The sequence below is a fragment of the Pholis gunnellus genome, assembly GCF_910591455.1.
Source record: "Pholis gunnellus genome assembly, chromosome: 13".
In the NCBI taxonomy this organism is placed as follows: domain Eukaryota; kingdom Metazoa; phylum Chordata; class Actinopteri; order Perciformes; family Pholidae; genus Pholis; species Pholis gunnellus.
Genome location: NC_136540.1, coordinates 8,654,139 through 8,672,609, shown reverse-complemented (window position 1 = coordinate 8,672,609; position 18,471 = coordinate 8,654,139). Strand labels below are relative to the sequence as shown.

The 18,471-nt window shown below is 42.0% G+C and overlaps 1 protein-coding gene across 2 annotated transcripts in view; it reads right to left on the bottom strand.

The window, feature by feature from the left end:
• Positions 1-18,471, bottom strand: part of dclk1a (doublecortin-like kinase 1a) — a gene marked incomplete at both ends in the record, with an annotated part of 40,891 nt that overhangs the window by 13,226 nt on the left and 9,194 nt on the right. Inside the window, 3 exons of one of the 2 annotated variants that reach the window (XM_079171144.1) lie at positions 991-1,085; positions 8,013-8,120; positions 12,158-12,269. In XM_079171144.1, coding sequence (XP_079027270.1) covers positions 991-1,085; positions 8,013-8,120; positions 12,158-12,269 — 315 coding nt within the window. The remainder of the gene's footprint in view (positions 1-990; positions 1,086-8,012; positions 8,121-12,157; positions 12,270-18,471) is intronic. The other variant, XM_079171145.1, reaches the window with a different exon arrangement.

The window sequence follows — 18,471 nt, the reverse complement described above, 5'->3', positions numbered from 1 at the left end:
CTTGAACACACGCACACACACACACCCTGCACGTGAACCATTGGAATGTTGGGATTCAAGGTTTTTCCGTTTGAGTTGCATGCTCCCTCTCTGCACAGCAGTATTCTCTCTATAGTGACTACCAGCTTTACAGTGTACATTGTGTGTTTGCATCTCACATCCTCCTTCTCCCCTGTTAGCTAGAGCAAACACATTATGATTATTAGATGTTTTAACAAGGATTTGTTTTAGACCCAGGTCAATGACAGAATACATGATAAAAAGATGGCTGAAATAATCGGATTTACTAGTATAAAATGTGTTTCTAAATTGTTTTCACAAAAGGACTTGTACAAAATGACAGGACTTGAAAAAAAATGTATCCTAGATCAGCAGTTGGTACTGATTGGGTCTTTTTTTCTCTCTTTTGCTTGGTGGCTAATGCAAACCAATTTTTCTCAGATTAAAAACAGACGTGAAGATTGTAGCTGGCCGCTCACAAAGCCAACAATCAGTCTCCTTTTTAGATCAGATATTGCACAATTTACTGACTGACAGACCTCTAAAAGTCAGTGATAGCATCCATCATTGTTTAGCTACCAAAGGCAAATAGAGTTCTCCACGAGGAATGGTCATGGCTATGGGTCATCATTTGTGGGAACGTGACAGAAAATCACCGTAAAATTAGGAATTGCCCTTGAAAATCTATTAACACTGGATAAAAGTTGTAACATTAGAGAAACCTAACATGAGTCTGCCATTCTTGGAATCCCAGAGCACCACTGTGTGAGGTCAAAGGTCAACGCCAAACCCCCTTTCTGAGACACTAAAGATGTTGGGATGTTGTGGTTTCTTCGTATTTCTAGCGACTCTAAGATGTAGTCGGCCTATGCTCAGTCACAGATTTGTCCTTTTCCTGAGAACATAGAGGGAATGTGTTATAGATTTAATGTCACTAAATGTTATGAGTGACTGCTTGTGTGTGTGTGTGTGTGTGTATGCTTGTCTTACCTGGTGTTGGCTGAGGCTGCCTGGGCTGGTCGGAGACGGGCTGGGAGATTTTTCCGAATGAGGAGTGGACAGCTGACTGGCCGGCGTCCCGTTCACTGGAAGGAGAAAACGAGAGAGAAAATGGAGCAGGATGCGTGAGATGGGTGAGACATATTGAAATAGGTGATCCTTTTAATGTGAATGCATGTTATGTAGTACAGTTATATTTCTGAGTGTCTAGCAGCAGCCCACACTTCCACCCTCAGCATCTCCCCATTCACATGAATGAGGTGGAGGAGGAAGAGGGGGAGTAAGAGAGAAAAGAGCACTGAAGTCCACACTGCTCTTTTTTTTTCCACTTCAGCCAGAATACAGTTCCTGTTTCTCCAAATCTGCCTGAAACAAGCCACTTAAACCTGAACCTTAAACATATGTGCTTTGAATAATTACAGCATGTCCCAGGCTTCAAGTGATTTGGCTGGAAGTCAACACACAACACCAGGCTGTCCTCATTTTTAACCAGATCCTTTATTCTTTACACTTCTGACCTCAGCTTGGTCTAATTTGTCCAGCTGCAGCACAGCACAACAACCCAGCGGCATCACCTCATTAATGAAGAACATTAGATTAATCAACGCTGCACCCGAATCCAGTGTGTGGTCATGCACAAGCCAAATTCCCAAAAAAGCCTAACAGCATCATTAACTTGCACACAGGACATGAGCCGGTTTTTGGTCTAACTGAAAACCTGGATTATTGTCTCTCTGCGAAAATACACTGCTTTACCTCAAGTCAACTCAAGGTTGTCCTAACTGACATATGGGCCAATGAAACTGCAGTAATTGAAGAATACAAAATGGTAACAGAAACTACAGAGTGGGGCCAACTGAAGGTATATGTAATGTATTTGTTTTGGGGGGTTTTTGTGTGGGGAAAGCTCCTAACAAGAGATCTGAAAATCAGCTTTGATGGTCTGAATGATTGAACTTCAACTTGTTAAATGCATGATGTGACTTCTTGGGTGGTGAAAGGTATTTCACTAAGGTGGGGCAAATAATGCAACTCCTCCATAGTATTAAGAGAAAATAAATCTCAATAAAAAAAGATCCACTGTAGAGTTAAAAAAAGAAATCACCGTATCCATTGTATTTATTTTCAGATATTCTCATCATTTACTGCCATTTTCGAGGCGAACACTATTTCATTTTCCGTCCCCACCACATAACATTTTCAGAGACCATCCGTCTTGATGCAGCAGTGAAACCTACGGGGGACAAGTGGTCCAACCTGCACTGTATAATGTTTATTCCCTGCCGAGATCAAAGAACTTTCTGAATTATTCAAGACAAAGGAGATACAGCCCTCAGCAGTCCGATAGCACAAAATAGCACCGGCTGCCACTGCATTAGGAGGCTGTTCGTGTATTTCTAAACGGGGCCATGACAAATGAAATAAAGAAACCTGCTATTGCCCAAACAATTCCTGGACATCTTCATTGATGAAATTCAGCATCAGCGTTACGCACACGGACAGACGGTCCTCCCGGTTACACAACGGTTAGTGTTAACGATTAAAGACATCTAGGCATTAACCTCAAAGGCTACTACAAAAGTCAATGATAGCCAAAGTCACATCCGTGGAGAAAACATACATCTACAAAGCATATAACGACATACGATCCGAGAAGGAACACATGAAGTCCACGCTGTCAGGACGCCGTTTACGGTAAAAAAAAATAAAAAACGATGGAAATACGGTGTTTTCGGTTCCTACCTTCCACTTCCAGCATGATGAAAAACACAGTGATAATCCAAGAGGGGGGTTAAGACAAGAAGAACAGCACCTCTGCGCGCGCTTCGTCCGAGTGTGATAGTAAACTGGTGAATGGGAAAGACGGAGCAGAGCTGATCACTACACGGGGAGGCGAAGAGGCTGCTTGCGCAAACTCTGACGCGCACCGGGGACAGAGAGAGAGCGAGACGGAGAGCGAGGAGAGAGAGAGAGAGAGAGAGAGAGAGAGAGAGAGGGAGAGAAAGAAAGAAAGAAATAGCATCTATGATTTAGATATTTTAGATTTTCTACCACCATGAGGACAGAAATGCATTGAGATGTGTGTTGGTAGACGGAGAGTTTGGTGCAGAAAGAGAGAAGATGCTACTGTTTTATAGAGAGAGTCGATCAAGAAGACAGGGATGGTGGAGAGGGATAAGGTCATGGATTCTGAAGGCTCTGTTGTTCCTTCCCCAAAGAAACATCCTCAAGAAACAAATGCCGCTATTTGAACTGAAATAGCAATAGAGGGACAGGCTCTTTAATTCGGGGCTTTTCCTTTCCCTGCAGTTATCTGGCCAAGACGTAGAGTTTAGCAAAGCAGCTTGAAGGTTAAATGCAGAAAGACCATCTGAAACATCAGTGGCCTACATGCTTCAGAAAAGATCGATCAATAGTTTGAAGGAGCTGTAGGCTGCAGTGGTCGAGCCAGTTGGACATATAATTGTCCCCAATGTAATGCTTTTTTTTCTAGATTAATTTCTAGATCAACAGTCAAAACTACAACAATTTGACAAGAATGCAATGCAGCCATTTTGGCTTCTTTACCACCTGCCGTGTATGGCTGCATAAAGCTTCACAAGGAAGCTGTGCTTGCAATGAATATGGAAACAGACCTCATGTCAGCCCTCCAGCTGTGCGATGTGCTGGAGGATACATAGGCTTCATATTGTGAAGTGAATTTCAAAAAAGAAGAGAAAAGGCCTCAAACTGTTTGTGGAATATATTACATCGATATGCAGCTAAATTAGGCCACTAGCGACCAAACAGGAGGTCTATTTTTTTTTTATGCCAAAGAAATGAGCTGGTATTTTTTCTTCTTTTCCATCTTAATTAACACATAATAACCCCAATAAATGAATCATCATCATCATCATCGTGCTCCTTATCACAGGTGTATGTTATCACACAATTATTTTAAGAACCACACCTCATCATACACATCCTGTAAAAATGTGACATAGTGACGAACACATGTGGTTCTTAACACATGATAACAGATAGAAGTTTGTGCACGCTCGATAATCGCTGTCCCGAGACAGTCTGAGAAATTAGCCTCTTGACAGGGGCAATTGTTTCTATGAGATAGGCCAAACACAGTCAAACATCGCACATTTATGACGGCTGAAAGTACTGAGATTGTTTCTTTTTTACAATGTTTCATAAACACAAAGCTGCCTGGAGGCAAGTCATTATCTCGCCTTTAGTGCAAATATCAATACCAGAATTTGTCTCTCTTGCAGCCTGTTAGTTGGTTATTTGTTACGCTTATCTGTTTCCAGAAAGTACATTTGTGTGTGTGCTGATCAGAACATGAGTGGGGGTGAAGGCTGCAGCCATCATGGGATTGCAGTTCAGAGTGTCACAGCTAGCAGCAGCTGGTCCCCTGGAGATACTCTGGATTGATGTGTGGGTTCGGCCGCCCTGCACACTTCCCCACCGAGTCTCAGCCGTCATGCGGAGTTGCTCGTGACAGAAAGGGAAAAAGGTGAGACCCCGAAGTATCAGAAGTGAATCTTGCTGACACCATCTGCACTTCTCTGTTAATTTGAGCTGACATGAAGCATCAGAGCAGAGCCAGAGACAGATGGCGATACAGGGAGAGAAAGTATGTATGAGCGCAAATTGTTTTCTCACATTATTTCGGGTCTGCATAGGCACTCAGCCGAGGTTGTGAGATCATCGCAGAATGAAGCTCGAGTGATGACAATGTCAGGCTGACACACAGCAACCTGCCCACGTACACACACAAACCTGAGAAAACATAATATATTTAACTTGCGAGGGGGTGAATACCTTTTATAAGCACTGTATACATCATTATTTTACATCTAATTTTACAGTATAAGATCCTCTGTCTGTCTTCTTTGTGTGTTCCTATGAGTATGTGACTGTCTGTCTGTCCGTCCGTCTGTCCCGCACACACTCTTCTGCTCCTCAGTGGTGTCGCGGTCAAAGCTTCAAACACACACAACACGAGGAGCAGCCAGACACGCAGAAGGACACCAGGTGGTGTTTGACAGCACATGTGTTATGTTACATGCTCTTTAACTTCATCTCTCTCGCTCCACATCTTCTCTGAGTGCCTCCTTCGACCCAGATTATTAGATGTGATAAAGAATGTGATTATATAGCTGAATGGAAATTGCATGTGGGACTTCGAGGCTGTTTTCTTTTTTAAACACCTGAATACCTGCAGCAACTTTTAAAACGAATGGCGTTTTTTTATTGTGAAATAACAAAATCCTATCAAAATCAATAAATAGACAGAGCTTTCTTGTCTGGCGTCCGACTTTTAATTTCGTTGCCAAAATCTCAGATAAAAAGGTTTTGAGTGTAGCTGAAGTTAGATAACTGACAGAAGCAGTGATCACATTTTGATTAATTAATTATCTTTCAGCTAAGTGCATTATTCTGTAGAGATAATGGGCTTAATGCCCTACATCATTATTATTATATTGAATACAATGAACACAGCGATGCCAGCCAGACTGAACTGTTTTAGCTGGAGATTAGATTGGAGTGTCATCAATTAAAGTTAATATCTATCTTGTCTGCAAAAGATTAACCTGTTGTTAGTGTGCTGTAAAGTGCATTAGACAACCTTAAGAGTTGTCATTTCCTCTCGGGGATTTCAACTTTGATCATCAAGGTTTTAGCTAGAGGACATCAACAAAATCTGTTTTATTACCGATTAATCTATTGATGATCTTTTTTGATGAATTCAATTAATATTAAGTCACAAGTCAAAGAAAATGCCAACAACAGTTCTGGCAGATGACAGTTTTGTGTGATAATAAATAGCAAATAAGTCTAAATGTAAAGTTAAACACCAAATCAGAATACAACCGTAACACAGTGGATCTATGCATTTTGTGTTATTTCTCTCATCTGTATGAACAGACATGTCTTTCTCATATCTTACCCGTTTCTGTCTTTTCAGTGGTGAGACAGGACTCTAGTGAGGCCTTCTTGTGAACATATGGAATAACAGAATGGGCACCTCTAAGAGCCATACAGCACACAGTATCAGCTGTTGTTGACTATTAGCACCGGATAAATTGTCCTAAAGGGAAGTGGGCATGGTGTGTTTTTAAGGTGGAATAAACAACAACTCCTAAAATGATATTGACTGTGAACATTAGAGTATAAAAGCAGGCAGTGTCGATCAGGGTCAAACAGCAGATCAATCAATTATCTCTCACTTCCTCCGGTCGCTCCACTGTGACCTCGACACATACGGGATGATGTGTCAGGGGATGAATACAGTAAACAACAGTCAACAGCAATCTGGGAACATCTGATGATGTTAAGTGGCGGAAGCGGCGCCAGAAGGGCAACGTTTCTCAGAAGCTATAACGTCGGGACGGTCTGACTCAGGGACCAGCTAGGATCGAGCGTCAGTCGGCTCCGTTCTCCACTGCAGGCTATTTCACAGGAAGCCACGACCATATATGGCTGTGACAGACTATTGTGTCTGTAGCTACATGATCCTACTGTGCTATGTTTCCATGGCAACCAAGACGAGTCAGTCTTTTGTTTCCTCCTCAGTCTCTTCTTCTCTCTCTCTATATATATATATCTGTCTCTATCCCTCTCTCTATCTCTCTCTCTTTCTCCATTTCTCTCTCTCTATCCCTCTCTTTATCCCTCTCTCTGTCTCTCTCTATCCCTCTCTTTATCCCTCTCTCTCCCTCTCTCTCTCTATCTCTCTCTTCGTCTGTCTGTCTGTGTCTCTCTCACACACACACGCGCACACACACACACACACACACATCAGTATACACCTTCATTCCAGACTTGTTCCAGCCAACAAGATCAGATAGCGTATGACTCACTCTCATAACCTTTTCCCCAAAGTTTTCAAGCCATCCCCATGCAGAACTTTCTCTGTTCACCCCAGCTGTTGATGATCTCCTCCCCTCACCTTTTCCTCCACAGCTCGACACAAAACATATAAACAACTGTTGGTTTCCATTCTGCAATGCTGCATGGTGTGTGTCCGTGCATGCTTGTGAGCTGCAGCAGCAGGTCGAATGACTTCCTCTCAGGGAGTTTCTGTATGTTGCATCACCCAATCGAATCATCCCCAACCCCCCAAAAAAGGTCTCTGTGCACTCAAATCCCAAAATAATAGCAGGAAGGATGAAAAGTCAAGTGTGCTTTGCATAACTAGGTGTTTTACACACAGCCAAAGCTCAAGCTTTGCAATCAGGAAAATCACCAAGTCCTCACCAGCTTTGAGCCACACACACACACACACACACACACACACACACACACACACACACACACACACACACACACACACGAGCTAGATACAATTGTTAGAATCAATGCTGTTTCATTTGGGTCCGTTTTTGTGCTCTGCTGTTGCTTTTTTGAGCCATTCATAAAAGCATCATTATCACGCACAAACAATGTGGCAGGTAGCAGTGCAAGCTCTCACCGTGTTATTACATTTCATTAGTTTGGCAGGTGAAGAACAGCTTGTGCGGAGCTGCAGGATTGAGTCACCAACCCCTTTCACTCTATTTCCCTTCTCATCTTAACTCCCCCTTTTTTTTTACCTCTCTCATCCGTGTTTGCCTTTTTCTCCACTCCCTTGATAAATCATTTTCATTTGAATTCATATTCAGAAGACACAGCACACGCACACACACACACACACACACACACACACACACACGCGCAGTAAACACAGCCAGACACTCCGCAGAGCTGTGATATCATTGCAGTATTTACTCATACTGTTTTCATTTGCTGCGACGTTGATTAAGTAATAAGCTAGAAAATACTAAGCAATCACATGAGGAAGTATACAAACAACTTCCAACTGTGTCCATCAGGTCTGGGAGACTGGACACACTCCTCCTCATGCACGCACACACAACGATGCAAGGTTACCTAAAGGACAATGACACCATGCCAAATTCCATTAACAAATGGGTTCCTTGAGAGAAAGAGGAGACAAGATGAAGAAAGTAACTTACTGGATGCAGGGGACTTGCTGCGTTGTGATTGGATGACAGTCCTGGGGGAGCCTCGGCTCAGAGAGGCAGTCATCTTTCCATAGTTCACCGACTTCATCATACGACACTCTAAAAAGCACAAAGAGAGGAGTGACAGGTGTTATTCATCGACTCAAAAAAAGCCTATACGTTTTGGAAAAGCGTACAAATTCTGGATCTTTAGAGTTTAAATCTAAAATCCAAACAAGGTAGAGACTGAACTGCGACAAGTGAAGGAAGAGAAAACTGCTGTGCTTGCTGTTGGCACAAACAAAATGATGCACTGTGACATAACATTGTGTTTTGACTCAGACTTAAATGAAAAACTTTCATAAAACAACAATTGAAACACGTGTCACTGCCGTCTGAATGAAAATGCACATTTTATGGATTTCTAACCAACTATTGTTTAAATATTTCTGATTGGTTTTGACCTTTTGTCATGCAAGAGAACACCAAACCACTAATGTACCAACACAGCTGTAATTGGTTTTACCTTCAGGTCCCCTGCAAAAATGAGTTCTGACCTTCGCTGGGCTCGCTTTCCAAACGCAATTATTGTGGTGTTTCAGGAGTGACAGCTCTGACTCACGGAGGTCTGATATTTTACAGACACACACATCCTGATCAATGAGCCATGTACACACACCCTCCCTGCCTCCCTCAACCCCAAAACTTTGCTCCTCGCCTGTACATTACCCCAGCCCCATTATAGCTCATTCCCATTTTAGACCAGCGGGAAGGGGAAATTGTGTGCGTGTGTGTGTGTGTGTGTGTGTGTGTCTGTGTGAATGAGAGCTTGGGTGTGTGTTATTTGCTTGTGTGGCAGTTGTTGTGGCCCTGTGATTAATGTACAATGCGGAGTGTTAACATGATGACAGTGTGCCAGAGCTGAGGCAGAGGCGATAATTATATAGTGATGCTGAGAGGAGGCGAAGTTGTCTGCAGCTCTGACTCCGACTGTCTCACTGTCTGCTGCGTTTGTCGCTCTACTTCCCCATCTCACTATTTCTCTGCCTCGAGCCTCCTGGGCTCTGCCTCTTGCTCTCTGTCGCCCAGAGCAAGAGAAGGTGTCAAAATGTGCTCTCTTGTCTTCTGGGACAGTATGTTTGTGTGTGCGTGTGTAGGTGTGTGTGTGTAGGTGTGTGTGTGTGCGCGTGCGTGTGAGTGCATTTTGTATCAATGATAATCTGGAGACAAAAATCTATTTATACACTGTGTGTGTCCCACAAGATAAATTAGAAAATAAGCATTTACCTTCGGGTTAAGCTTTAGACTTTGCTTTTGGTGACAGTCATATACATACAGGTACATACATGAAATTCAACCTCTGCATTTAACTCATCGCTACACAAATTCTGGCTATGATCGATACTTCTTTAAAAATCCTTAAAGATGTACTCTTAGTTTTGGTTTTATTACATTGATGCCATTGTAAAGACTTACATTACTTTCTCAATTCACTGGAAGTTAGTCTTGCATAGCCAAACCTATCTCCAACGTGACCTGCTGACCCGTCTCACCGCTAAAGAAAAGTCTTGCTTCACACACATCATTCTGGTATTGTTGGGAAAACATGCTCTTGTATGTTTATATTTCTTTAAACCAATCACAATTGTGCTCCCCTGCTAACAATACGTTAGGCGGGTAGAATGTGGGTATAAGTCTGCCATTGTATGCTTATCTCACGGTGCATTCTCCTTTTTTGCAAGAGCACCGGCGTTGCATCCCGGGCTTTGCACCGCTCAAGAAGATTGTGATTGGTTTAACGGAATACAAACATACCAGAGTATTTTTCTCTCCGATACCAGAATGATAATGTGCGGAGTGAGACCTTTCTTTAGCAGCGGGACAGTGCTGTGGAGATAGCTTTGGCTATGCAAGACTAACTTCCAGTGAATTGACGAAGTATAAGTCTTTACAATGTCATCAATGTCATAAATCCAAAGTTATTTTGTCAGGATTTTTTTAAGTAAGATGATCGTGGCCAAAATGTGTGTTTCACACCAGCATTTAGCTTATTCAGATTCTGATGTACACATTTGATGCTGTTTAAGAAAAGATCATTTCACCAAAATGACAAGTTTGATTAAATCAAGGCTTCCTAAGGCTTTCATGTTCTTTGTACTAATAAAATAAAGCAATATAAAAATAAAATAATAAAATAAGTAGATTAGTATATCTGTTTCCAGACATCTCCGTTTTTCCATTCAGATTTAAATCTAAATCATCCGCTGACAAACGTCTGAGCCTGGATGATGTCGCTCAATCGCCACATCTTGAAACCCCTGAACTCCCTATTTGAAGTAGTAGCTTTACTGATTTGAACAAAGAATGTTTTAGAAACTGCACGGCCTAATTTGAGCCTTAAAATTTACTTTGGTGTAAGTTTAAGTATAATTTGTATCCTGAAGCCAAATACGGAGTAAATAAGTTGTGTAATATTTGGAAAACTGAAGGCCATGAAAGATAAACAGGGTGTCTCCTCTCACTGCAGAAAGCAGAATGCCAGCCACAATTGGTGGAGCCCATGCAACCTTGTCAAACCATTACGAAGTATTCTGCCATGAAATGCAGACGTATACTTTCAAGAAAATAGCCTTTATATCCTTCAAAGCAGACACAAACACAAACAGCGGGGAAAACAGAGGACGTGGTTGCTGTACTGAGAAGAAGGTGGAAGCAGCTAACCATTATATTTTGCAAAGGAAAAAAAGAGTAGTGGGAAAGAGAGGGAGGAAAAATGAGAAAGAGAGACATAAAGGGGAAAGAAGGGAAGGATGGTGACCCAGGTGGGATGAATATTATTGAACGGATGAAGGGATGACAAAAAAAAAGAAGGGAAACAAATGAATTGAATAAACCTTTGAACAAAAGCCAGAGCGCACTAACTCATGTGGCAGACAGGAAACAAGATGAGAGGGTGAGAATACAAATGAGCACTAAATGGCAGGAGTATTCAGACGGCGACGCAGAGGAGGGGGAGACAGACAGAGAAACACAGATGGGTAAAGTGAGGACAGAACGTATCCTCAGAAGACCTCGGCGGGGAGACTGGCAGAGAAGAGGAAGAGGAACGACGAGGTTAGACGATGGCTTAGGTGCAGCAGAGGATAAGAGAGGAGAGGAGGAGTGGAGAGAGACAATAGAGCGTAATAAACTGGACAGCCAACACAGACCTCTGCCACCTGAACCAGACAGACGTGTCTGTAAAAGGTTGACAAGGAATACTGTGAGACTGAAAGGATGTGAGGGATGTGGATAAACAGAGAGACAGAAAAAAAGATAGTCACCTTGGAGAGTATAGAAGATTCAAATTGACTTAATAAAAATTCAACAAACATAGAAATAAAATAAAAACTAGTGCACATTGTTACATGCATTTCCTTTTTATTTAATTGACTGTGTTATAACTAAAGGGAAAAAAACATATTTATTATGCTTTTGTCTTTAATAACTGAATTGTCTTAAATTGTAACGTTTCCATGTCGCATTAAAATGTTTTTCATTTAATTATAACACAAAATATACACACAAAATAAGGGAAATACATATAGCAATGTGTATCGTATTCACTTTATATCTTAGTTTGATTTGTTTTCATTTAAGAATTTGAAATCTTTCATATTTTGGCTAATAAACAGAAAGTAGCACATTGATTTGGCCTTCATATACAGTTGTACAATTTGCTATCATACTAAATTAAAAGGGTTGTAGGGTTATAAAGTTTCTCGATTGATAAGGGTTGTAAAAACAGAACTTGCACACAAACATCTTAATGAATACATTATAGTCTGAACTTGGAAACAGGAAATAGAAGAAGTGTAGCTGCATGGACAACCTTTTAATAATCAAAATGTTGCCGAATGCACTGAACTAGAAGGTAAAACCATATTCTTGAAACTAATACTCTCTAATTTGTTTTTGAATTATTGAAACAACAGAATAATGTATCACAAAAAGTCAACTATTTTATCACAATGTGAACGCAATAAATGATCAATTGCTCAACTCCAGAAAACAGCATGCAAAAAGAAAAACAACATTAAGCAAACACAGCTGGGGGGCAGGAAGAAGAAATGGAAGTCAGATGTGAAATGTCGGCATGGAAATGTCAGACCACCTACTAGTAGCCTCACCACTCTCATCCAACATCAAGTCGTCTTGGTAGCGGAACTTCTCCGGTCCACACGCCACAAAAACGTCCTCATCGCCAAAGAAGTCTTGCAGACATGACACCTGGGAAACAAAGACACGCGGATGAGTTCAATCATTTTTTTATTCAGAAATAAATGTAATTCCAAGTCATAATGCAAGTCAATTGAGCACACTTGCTCTTTTTCCCTCCAGTGGCATCGTTCTGCTTTTAGGGGCTGAATGTCTTGTTCAAAGGCACCTCAACTGCTCACTTTGTTGAAGGAAAGAAGAGGTTCATGCAGCAATAGTTTCCCAGCTGGTCGGCAGATTTATAAATGACAATTCTTGAGTTAGAATCTATCTTCCTTACTTCAAAGCTACTGATGTTCTGCACAAGTATACACTGCATACTAGGAGACACACACTAACACACTGCTCTGAGCATGCTCGCAAAATTGACTTTCCCTTGACATGCACGTTGTCCAAGGACACAGATAAGGAACACCAGAGGAGTCTGTGCATGCTTGTTCTTGTGAGTCTGTGAATATCTGTGTGCATGCCTCACATGTCCCTGAGCTCCAGCACGGTGTTGTTCCTGCAGTTTATCAGTCTTTCAGCGACTACAATGAGACCTTGCTGACTCACTAATTTGCTGATTCGCTGCAGCACCGGACATCCAGAGCAAGCAAGTGGGGGGTCTGTTCCCCGAGGACGAGCATCTTATGAATGGTAATGAGTAACAAAGAAAAGAAACTAAAAGACAAGGGAGGGAGGGAGGGAGGGAGCATTTGTGAGCTACACAAAGTGGTATGAGTGAAAGGGCATGAGGCAGAGAGATTGGAGATTTTAGAGATTACTGTTGAATAAGTACAGCGCTGACTCACACGAAAGAAAAACGCTGTCTTCATGAGTCACTGTCATTCTTTGACAGACTCCATACTCTTAAGCTAATATCAAAACCTACAGTGCCAAGCTGACAGGCACTGATTCATTCAATCATTCATACATCTTCAAACTAAGCTCTTAATATTCTTTCCACACAAGACATATGTTGTTTGAATCTATAAACTCACCCTTAATCAGCAATAGGATGTGTATTATGACAAATAGGCTAAGAAACACGCTGCTCTTCATTGTTTTCTATTTGATTAACTCAACAGCTAATTCCATATCTGATCTAAACTCTGCATGGTTTTCTCAAACAACTTTAATTACACCCCACAGGCTACCATCACATTTCAATCCCCAGCCATTAATATTCCAAATCATATTTCGCCATAGGCAACGGTAGTCAGAAATGGATTTAAAGGAAGACAATAGTACTATGACAAATCTCCAACCAAAAACCTATTAGAAGCAATTACAATTGAGGCTGCATGCAGGTTTAGCACCGCCTGGAGCTAACACACAAACAAAAAGCTACCTTCATTGCATTTTCATGGCAATTAACATCCAAGAATCCATTTAGACTCCTAATAGCCACAGATCAACAGCCCAAAAAAAGTCACAGCTGACATAACAGCATCATCAACGAAATACCCAGTAAACAGCGCAGAGGCAGTTCTGTGTGTGTGTGTGTGTGTGTGTGTGTGTGTGTGTGTGTGCATGTGTGGAGATGGGAGTCATACTCCTTTACCCCCCACGGCCTCTAAATGGACCGACGGGGGCACAAAAAACAAGTTTAATCTTAGACACAGACTCTCTGTGGAGAAGGGATCAATTTCATTTAACTTTTCAAATCAAGGCTTGTGTGTGTGTGCGTGTGTTTGTCTGTGTGTCTGTCTGCGTACATTTGAGCACACGTCACATGACAACATATGTTTCTGCACAGGCACATATGGATACGTGTGTGTGTGTGTGGAAGCAATATTACTCTAGTCTCATAACAGAGTGCATCTTGCTTTGTTCCCTGATATCCCCTGACAGCGTGCTGGTGCTTATTTGAGGGGCGAGCGGCTCCACTTCCTAACAAGGTGGCAGTGATACAGATGCTGGTGCCGTTAACATTTCCCCAGTGTGTCAGCACTGATGGGTAGCCACGGACACTTCAAGTGTGCCGTTTTATTTAGTTTTCTTTTACTGTATTTTCACATTATTTTCATTTTCATATCAATGTTATATCGATTGCTGTTGCATAGTATCTGTTGTTTTTTTTTCACTTTATCTGTTGGACACTGGTTTTAAATACGATGTGTTTAAATGGAAGGGTGTAATCATCCATTTTAAGCTTGTGGTCTTTTGAAAGGCCCATGACTTTTATTCACAGCAGGATGCTGCTGTGAGTCAGTCTGACCACGTCCTCAGGCCTCGGCTGCTGCTGCTGCTGCTGCTGGAGTCAACCAAGAGGAGGTCGCCCAAAATGAGGTCCTTAGAAGCTGCTTACCACGAGATAGAAACTGAAGCCCACCGGCCATGTCGGGTGAACAGGGAGGAGAGAACACATGCAGAATATAATCAGAAGGATGAGGACAGTGTCTTTGTTTAAGGCAGCTTCTAAAGCACTTTTAAGCTGAGGGTAAACTAATATGGAGCATCACACAAACAGATACTGTATATTGAGAGGGGTGTGAAAAAGTATGGTTGCCATGGTGATAACGCCCTCCAGGCATTGGTGCATGGCTGGTGCGTGCCACTGACTGCACAACGGGCACACTGTGATGGAGCTCCATCATTCATATTTGATCTACTATGTGCACGATACTCTGCAGAACTGTGTCATTCACATAAATCCACACACAAACACAAACACATGCAAGTGGCCCGTGGCCTGGTTTGTACTGAAATGCTCGTGCAGTGTATGTCCAGAGGAAGAAGAAGAGCAGTCAGATGGACCAATGAATGATGGTGAGGAGATGGAGCTGGTAAAGGTGAAAAGAGGGGGGGGGTCATCAAAAACAGTCAACGATGAAACCAACTAGCCGAATCCCCGGAGTTAGAGGGGAAACAAACAGAGAGAGGGAAACGAGCACCAGAGGAGGGGATCTATTCCTGACTGCCGCTCAGAGCCCTTCTCTGAGCCTGATGACAAAACCAGCCGCTTTGATGTCTCTGGTGCTGCGTTCTCACAGAGAACCAGCGCGGTTACACAACATCCACCGCTGCTAAAACAAGGACAGGGAAAGACAAACAAAGAAACTGAGGAAAAGACGGGACTAAAATAAGATGATGGGAAAAGAGCAGAGCAGTGGGGAAATTGGCAATTTCATAACTCTGCCATCCCCTCTCACACATCTTTATTAACGTAGGGAATGGGCTCTAAGAAAGCACTTTTTGCCCACATTAAAAGGAACCACAATCAATTTACAGAATCAAGACCGCAAGAGCAAGACAGAAGTTTGACAGGTTTACAGATTGTGTCACATCTCACATGCCTGACAAACAATCATCTTCCCTTATTGTCACAATGACTGACTATCTAGTGTATCATGGAGGGCAAAAGGGGCATTTGTTATTAAGCTGGTTATTATTTTACTTATTTAGCTTTTACAACAGAGAGAGGTTTGTACAAAAATATTTTACTTCATGACCAGCGAGATGTATCCTCTTATGACCACCATCTCCTCCTGAAAATATGTTATACAACAAAATGATTGTTCAGTGTGATTACTTCTCAGCAAACTCATTTATGCGCTCACTACGCCACCTGGTGGAGCATCACCAAACACCTACTGAAGTGTCTTTCTCAATGTCCCTTGTTGTTTCTTCTTCTCTTTCTATGTTTCTTTGAGATTAAATACTTTAATCTTTTTATAATAATCTTTTTAAACAGCTGATTTGGGGCAGATACTGTGCTGCAAGTCATATCATTAGCACAACATTAGTGCAAAGGTGGATCGCAAACTGAGGTGGACAATCACTGCCGCCACATGGTGGCACTGTTAAATAACCACATGGTGTTGAGAGATTTACGTGTCATTCAACACAACACAAATTCAACTGCAGTACCACCAGAAAAGCAGAGCGATGGACAAGTTATAATGGAGTAGACTCACGAGACACACTAACCACCTGGACTTTAAATTGAGGATCAAACAGGAAGAGAGAGAGAGAGAGGCATAGACAGTTCTATGCTATAAAATCTGAGCGGCTCTTAGTTTGGTGTGTGATTGATGGCGGTGAAGCTGCTGTGCAGAGTTTTTGTTTTGGTGCTCAGAAACACACACAAACACACACAAAATGAACATACTGTATGGTGAACACTATCTCATCTCACTTTTGGTGAGAACACACAAACACGTGGCCATACACAATCCTAACTGTTATTTTGTACGGACATACACAAATGACTATTCAGCTACAGACACTGAGCACCCCCGACGGTGCAAGATCATAGCTTTTTGTGTTCAGGCATTTTGTCTGGTTCTCGCCAGCAGCTCCTGGGAATCAGCTGCTGGGAACAATGATCAGTGACAACTCTGCTCACTCTGCTTATTTAGATTGAATATTTCTGTCTACCTGTCTCATCTGTCAGCTCCTCGCTTTTTAGTGGGAGTTTCAGACAGCCACTGTGTGGGGGCACACGCGTGCGTGTGTTTACCTTAATTAGTTAGTAAGTTACAGCTAGTGCTGAAACGATGAATCGATTAGTTAGTTGATCAACAAAAAATGAATCGTCAACAATTTAAAAAATGGTTGAAGTCATTCACAAGGAATAATTCTAAATATTTCTTGGGTCCAGCTTCTCAAATATGAGCATTTGCTACTTTTCTCTGTGTTAGATTGAGGATATTTTAGTAAGGACTGTTGGTTGGATAAAACAAGACATTTCCACTGGTATTGGGAACACGTTTCACTCATTTTATAGACTAAACAACTCATCCATTCATCAAAAACTCATATGAATTGATAATGAAAAAAGCATTAACTGCATCCCTGGCTACAATACACTGAAACAATTCAGTGATGATTAATGTAACTGTGTTTGCGTGCGACTATTCTTTTTAAACTTGGTTTAACTGATAAGAAGCAGAGGCATTTCTCTGAGACTAAAATAAACAGAAGACTAGAGAGACAGAAAAAAAAGAAAAGAAAAAAGGGAGATTGGAGACTCAACCGCTAATCTCCTGTGCCAAAATAGATTCACAGTGGTTACACAGAGGACATGGTGAGGTCAACATTATCCTGCCCACAGAAAGACCACATTTTGGAGGGACGAGCCGTTTTCTGCACTCTGTCGGTGGAGATAAGCTCAGAGGAGCTGTCCGCGGTGCTGAATCAACTGCAGCTGGCCGGCAGGGCACGTCGTGCTGCTCGGAAAACACCAACCACGGAAAGAGACAGACAGATGGGAACGGGAAGACAGGCAGACGGACAGAATAACAGATGGCCGTATTGATACAAGAGAAAGGGGGACAGAAAGGGAAAATAAGCTGTTGCAAATATGCAGAGCATCTGAGGTGAAGGACTAAAAAGGTGCAAAGATATGAGAAAACTTTAATATTTACATGCCACTGTGTTGGGGCTGCAGCAGACACCACCAGTGTTTCAGAGTTGCGTGCAGTATGTAGCCTAGGGGCGGGACTATAATCAATATAACTACATGGGTTTGACATATATTTGCAAAGAACAGGGCATTTTATGTTGTGGCAAAAGCTAAATATGACTGTCTTTAAATGGCAGTCATCCTTTAGAAATGAGCAGTGCTTTGTTTGTTTTAAACAGGTCAAAACATTTACAAGTCATTGAAGTACTGCACGTTCACAGTATGATTATATTGGTGTGCACTGTATTATTGTGATGATTGCATAATTAAAATGAATGGCACATGTCCGCTTTTGAGGAAAGACGTACACTGACATCCATAGAGCCCATAGTCCAATCTGACCCCAGTGCAGCACTTCAAATATGCTGTCAGCTGGTCCGGGAGGCTCTGTAGGGTTACTTAGCACAAACAAATCCTTTGTCACTGTCAGGAACATATAGAGCGTATTCATATATCTCTGCAGGAAGATTCTCACTCTTGAAATGAAACTGACAAAATGCATTTCCTTATTTCTCTGGGAGAATTTAAGTAATCCCCTCTCAGGCCTAAGGGAGACACAGAGTCACAGGCAGGCAAAGAGCCATGCTGACTGACAAGAGAAGAGGTAGACAGAAATCAATCTGAAGGAGGCAAGAGGGAAGGATGAAACCATCTGCACCCCTGAGGGACAATTCGCACGCCGCATGACCTCCCGCTGCGTCAATCAGCGCACTGCGCAGAGACAACTGACAGGAAAAACGACAGGAAAGGCCGGGAAACGAGGGAAGTCAGGAAGAGCTAAAAAAAAAAAAAAATACAAATAGAAGTAAAGAGAGCAGCGGT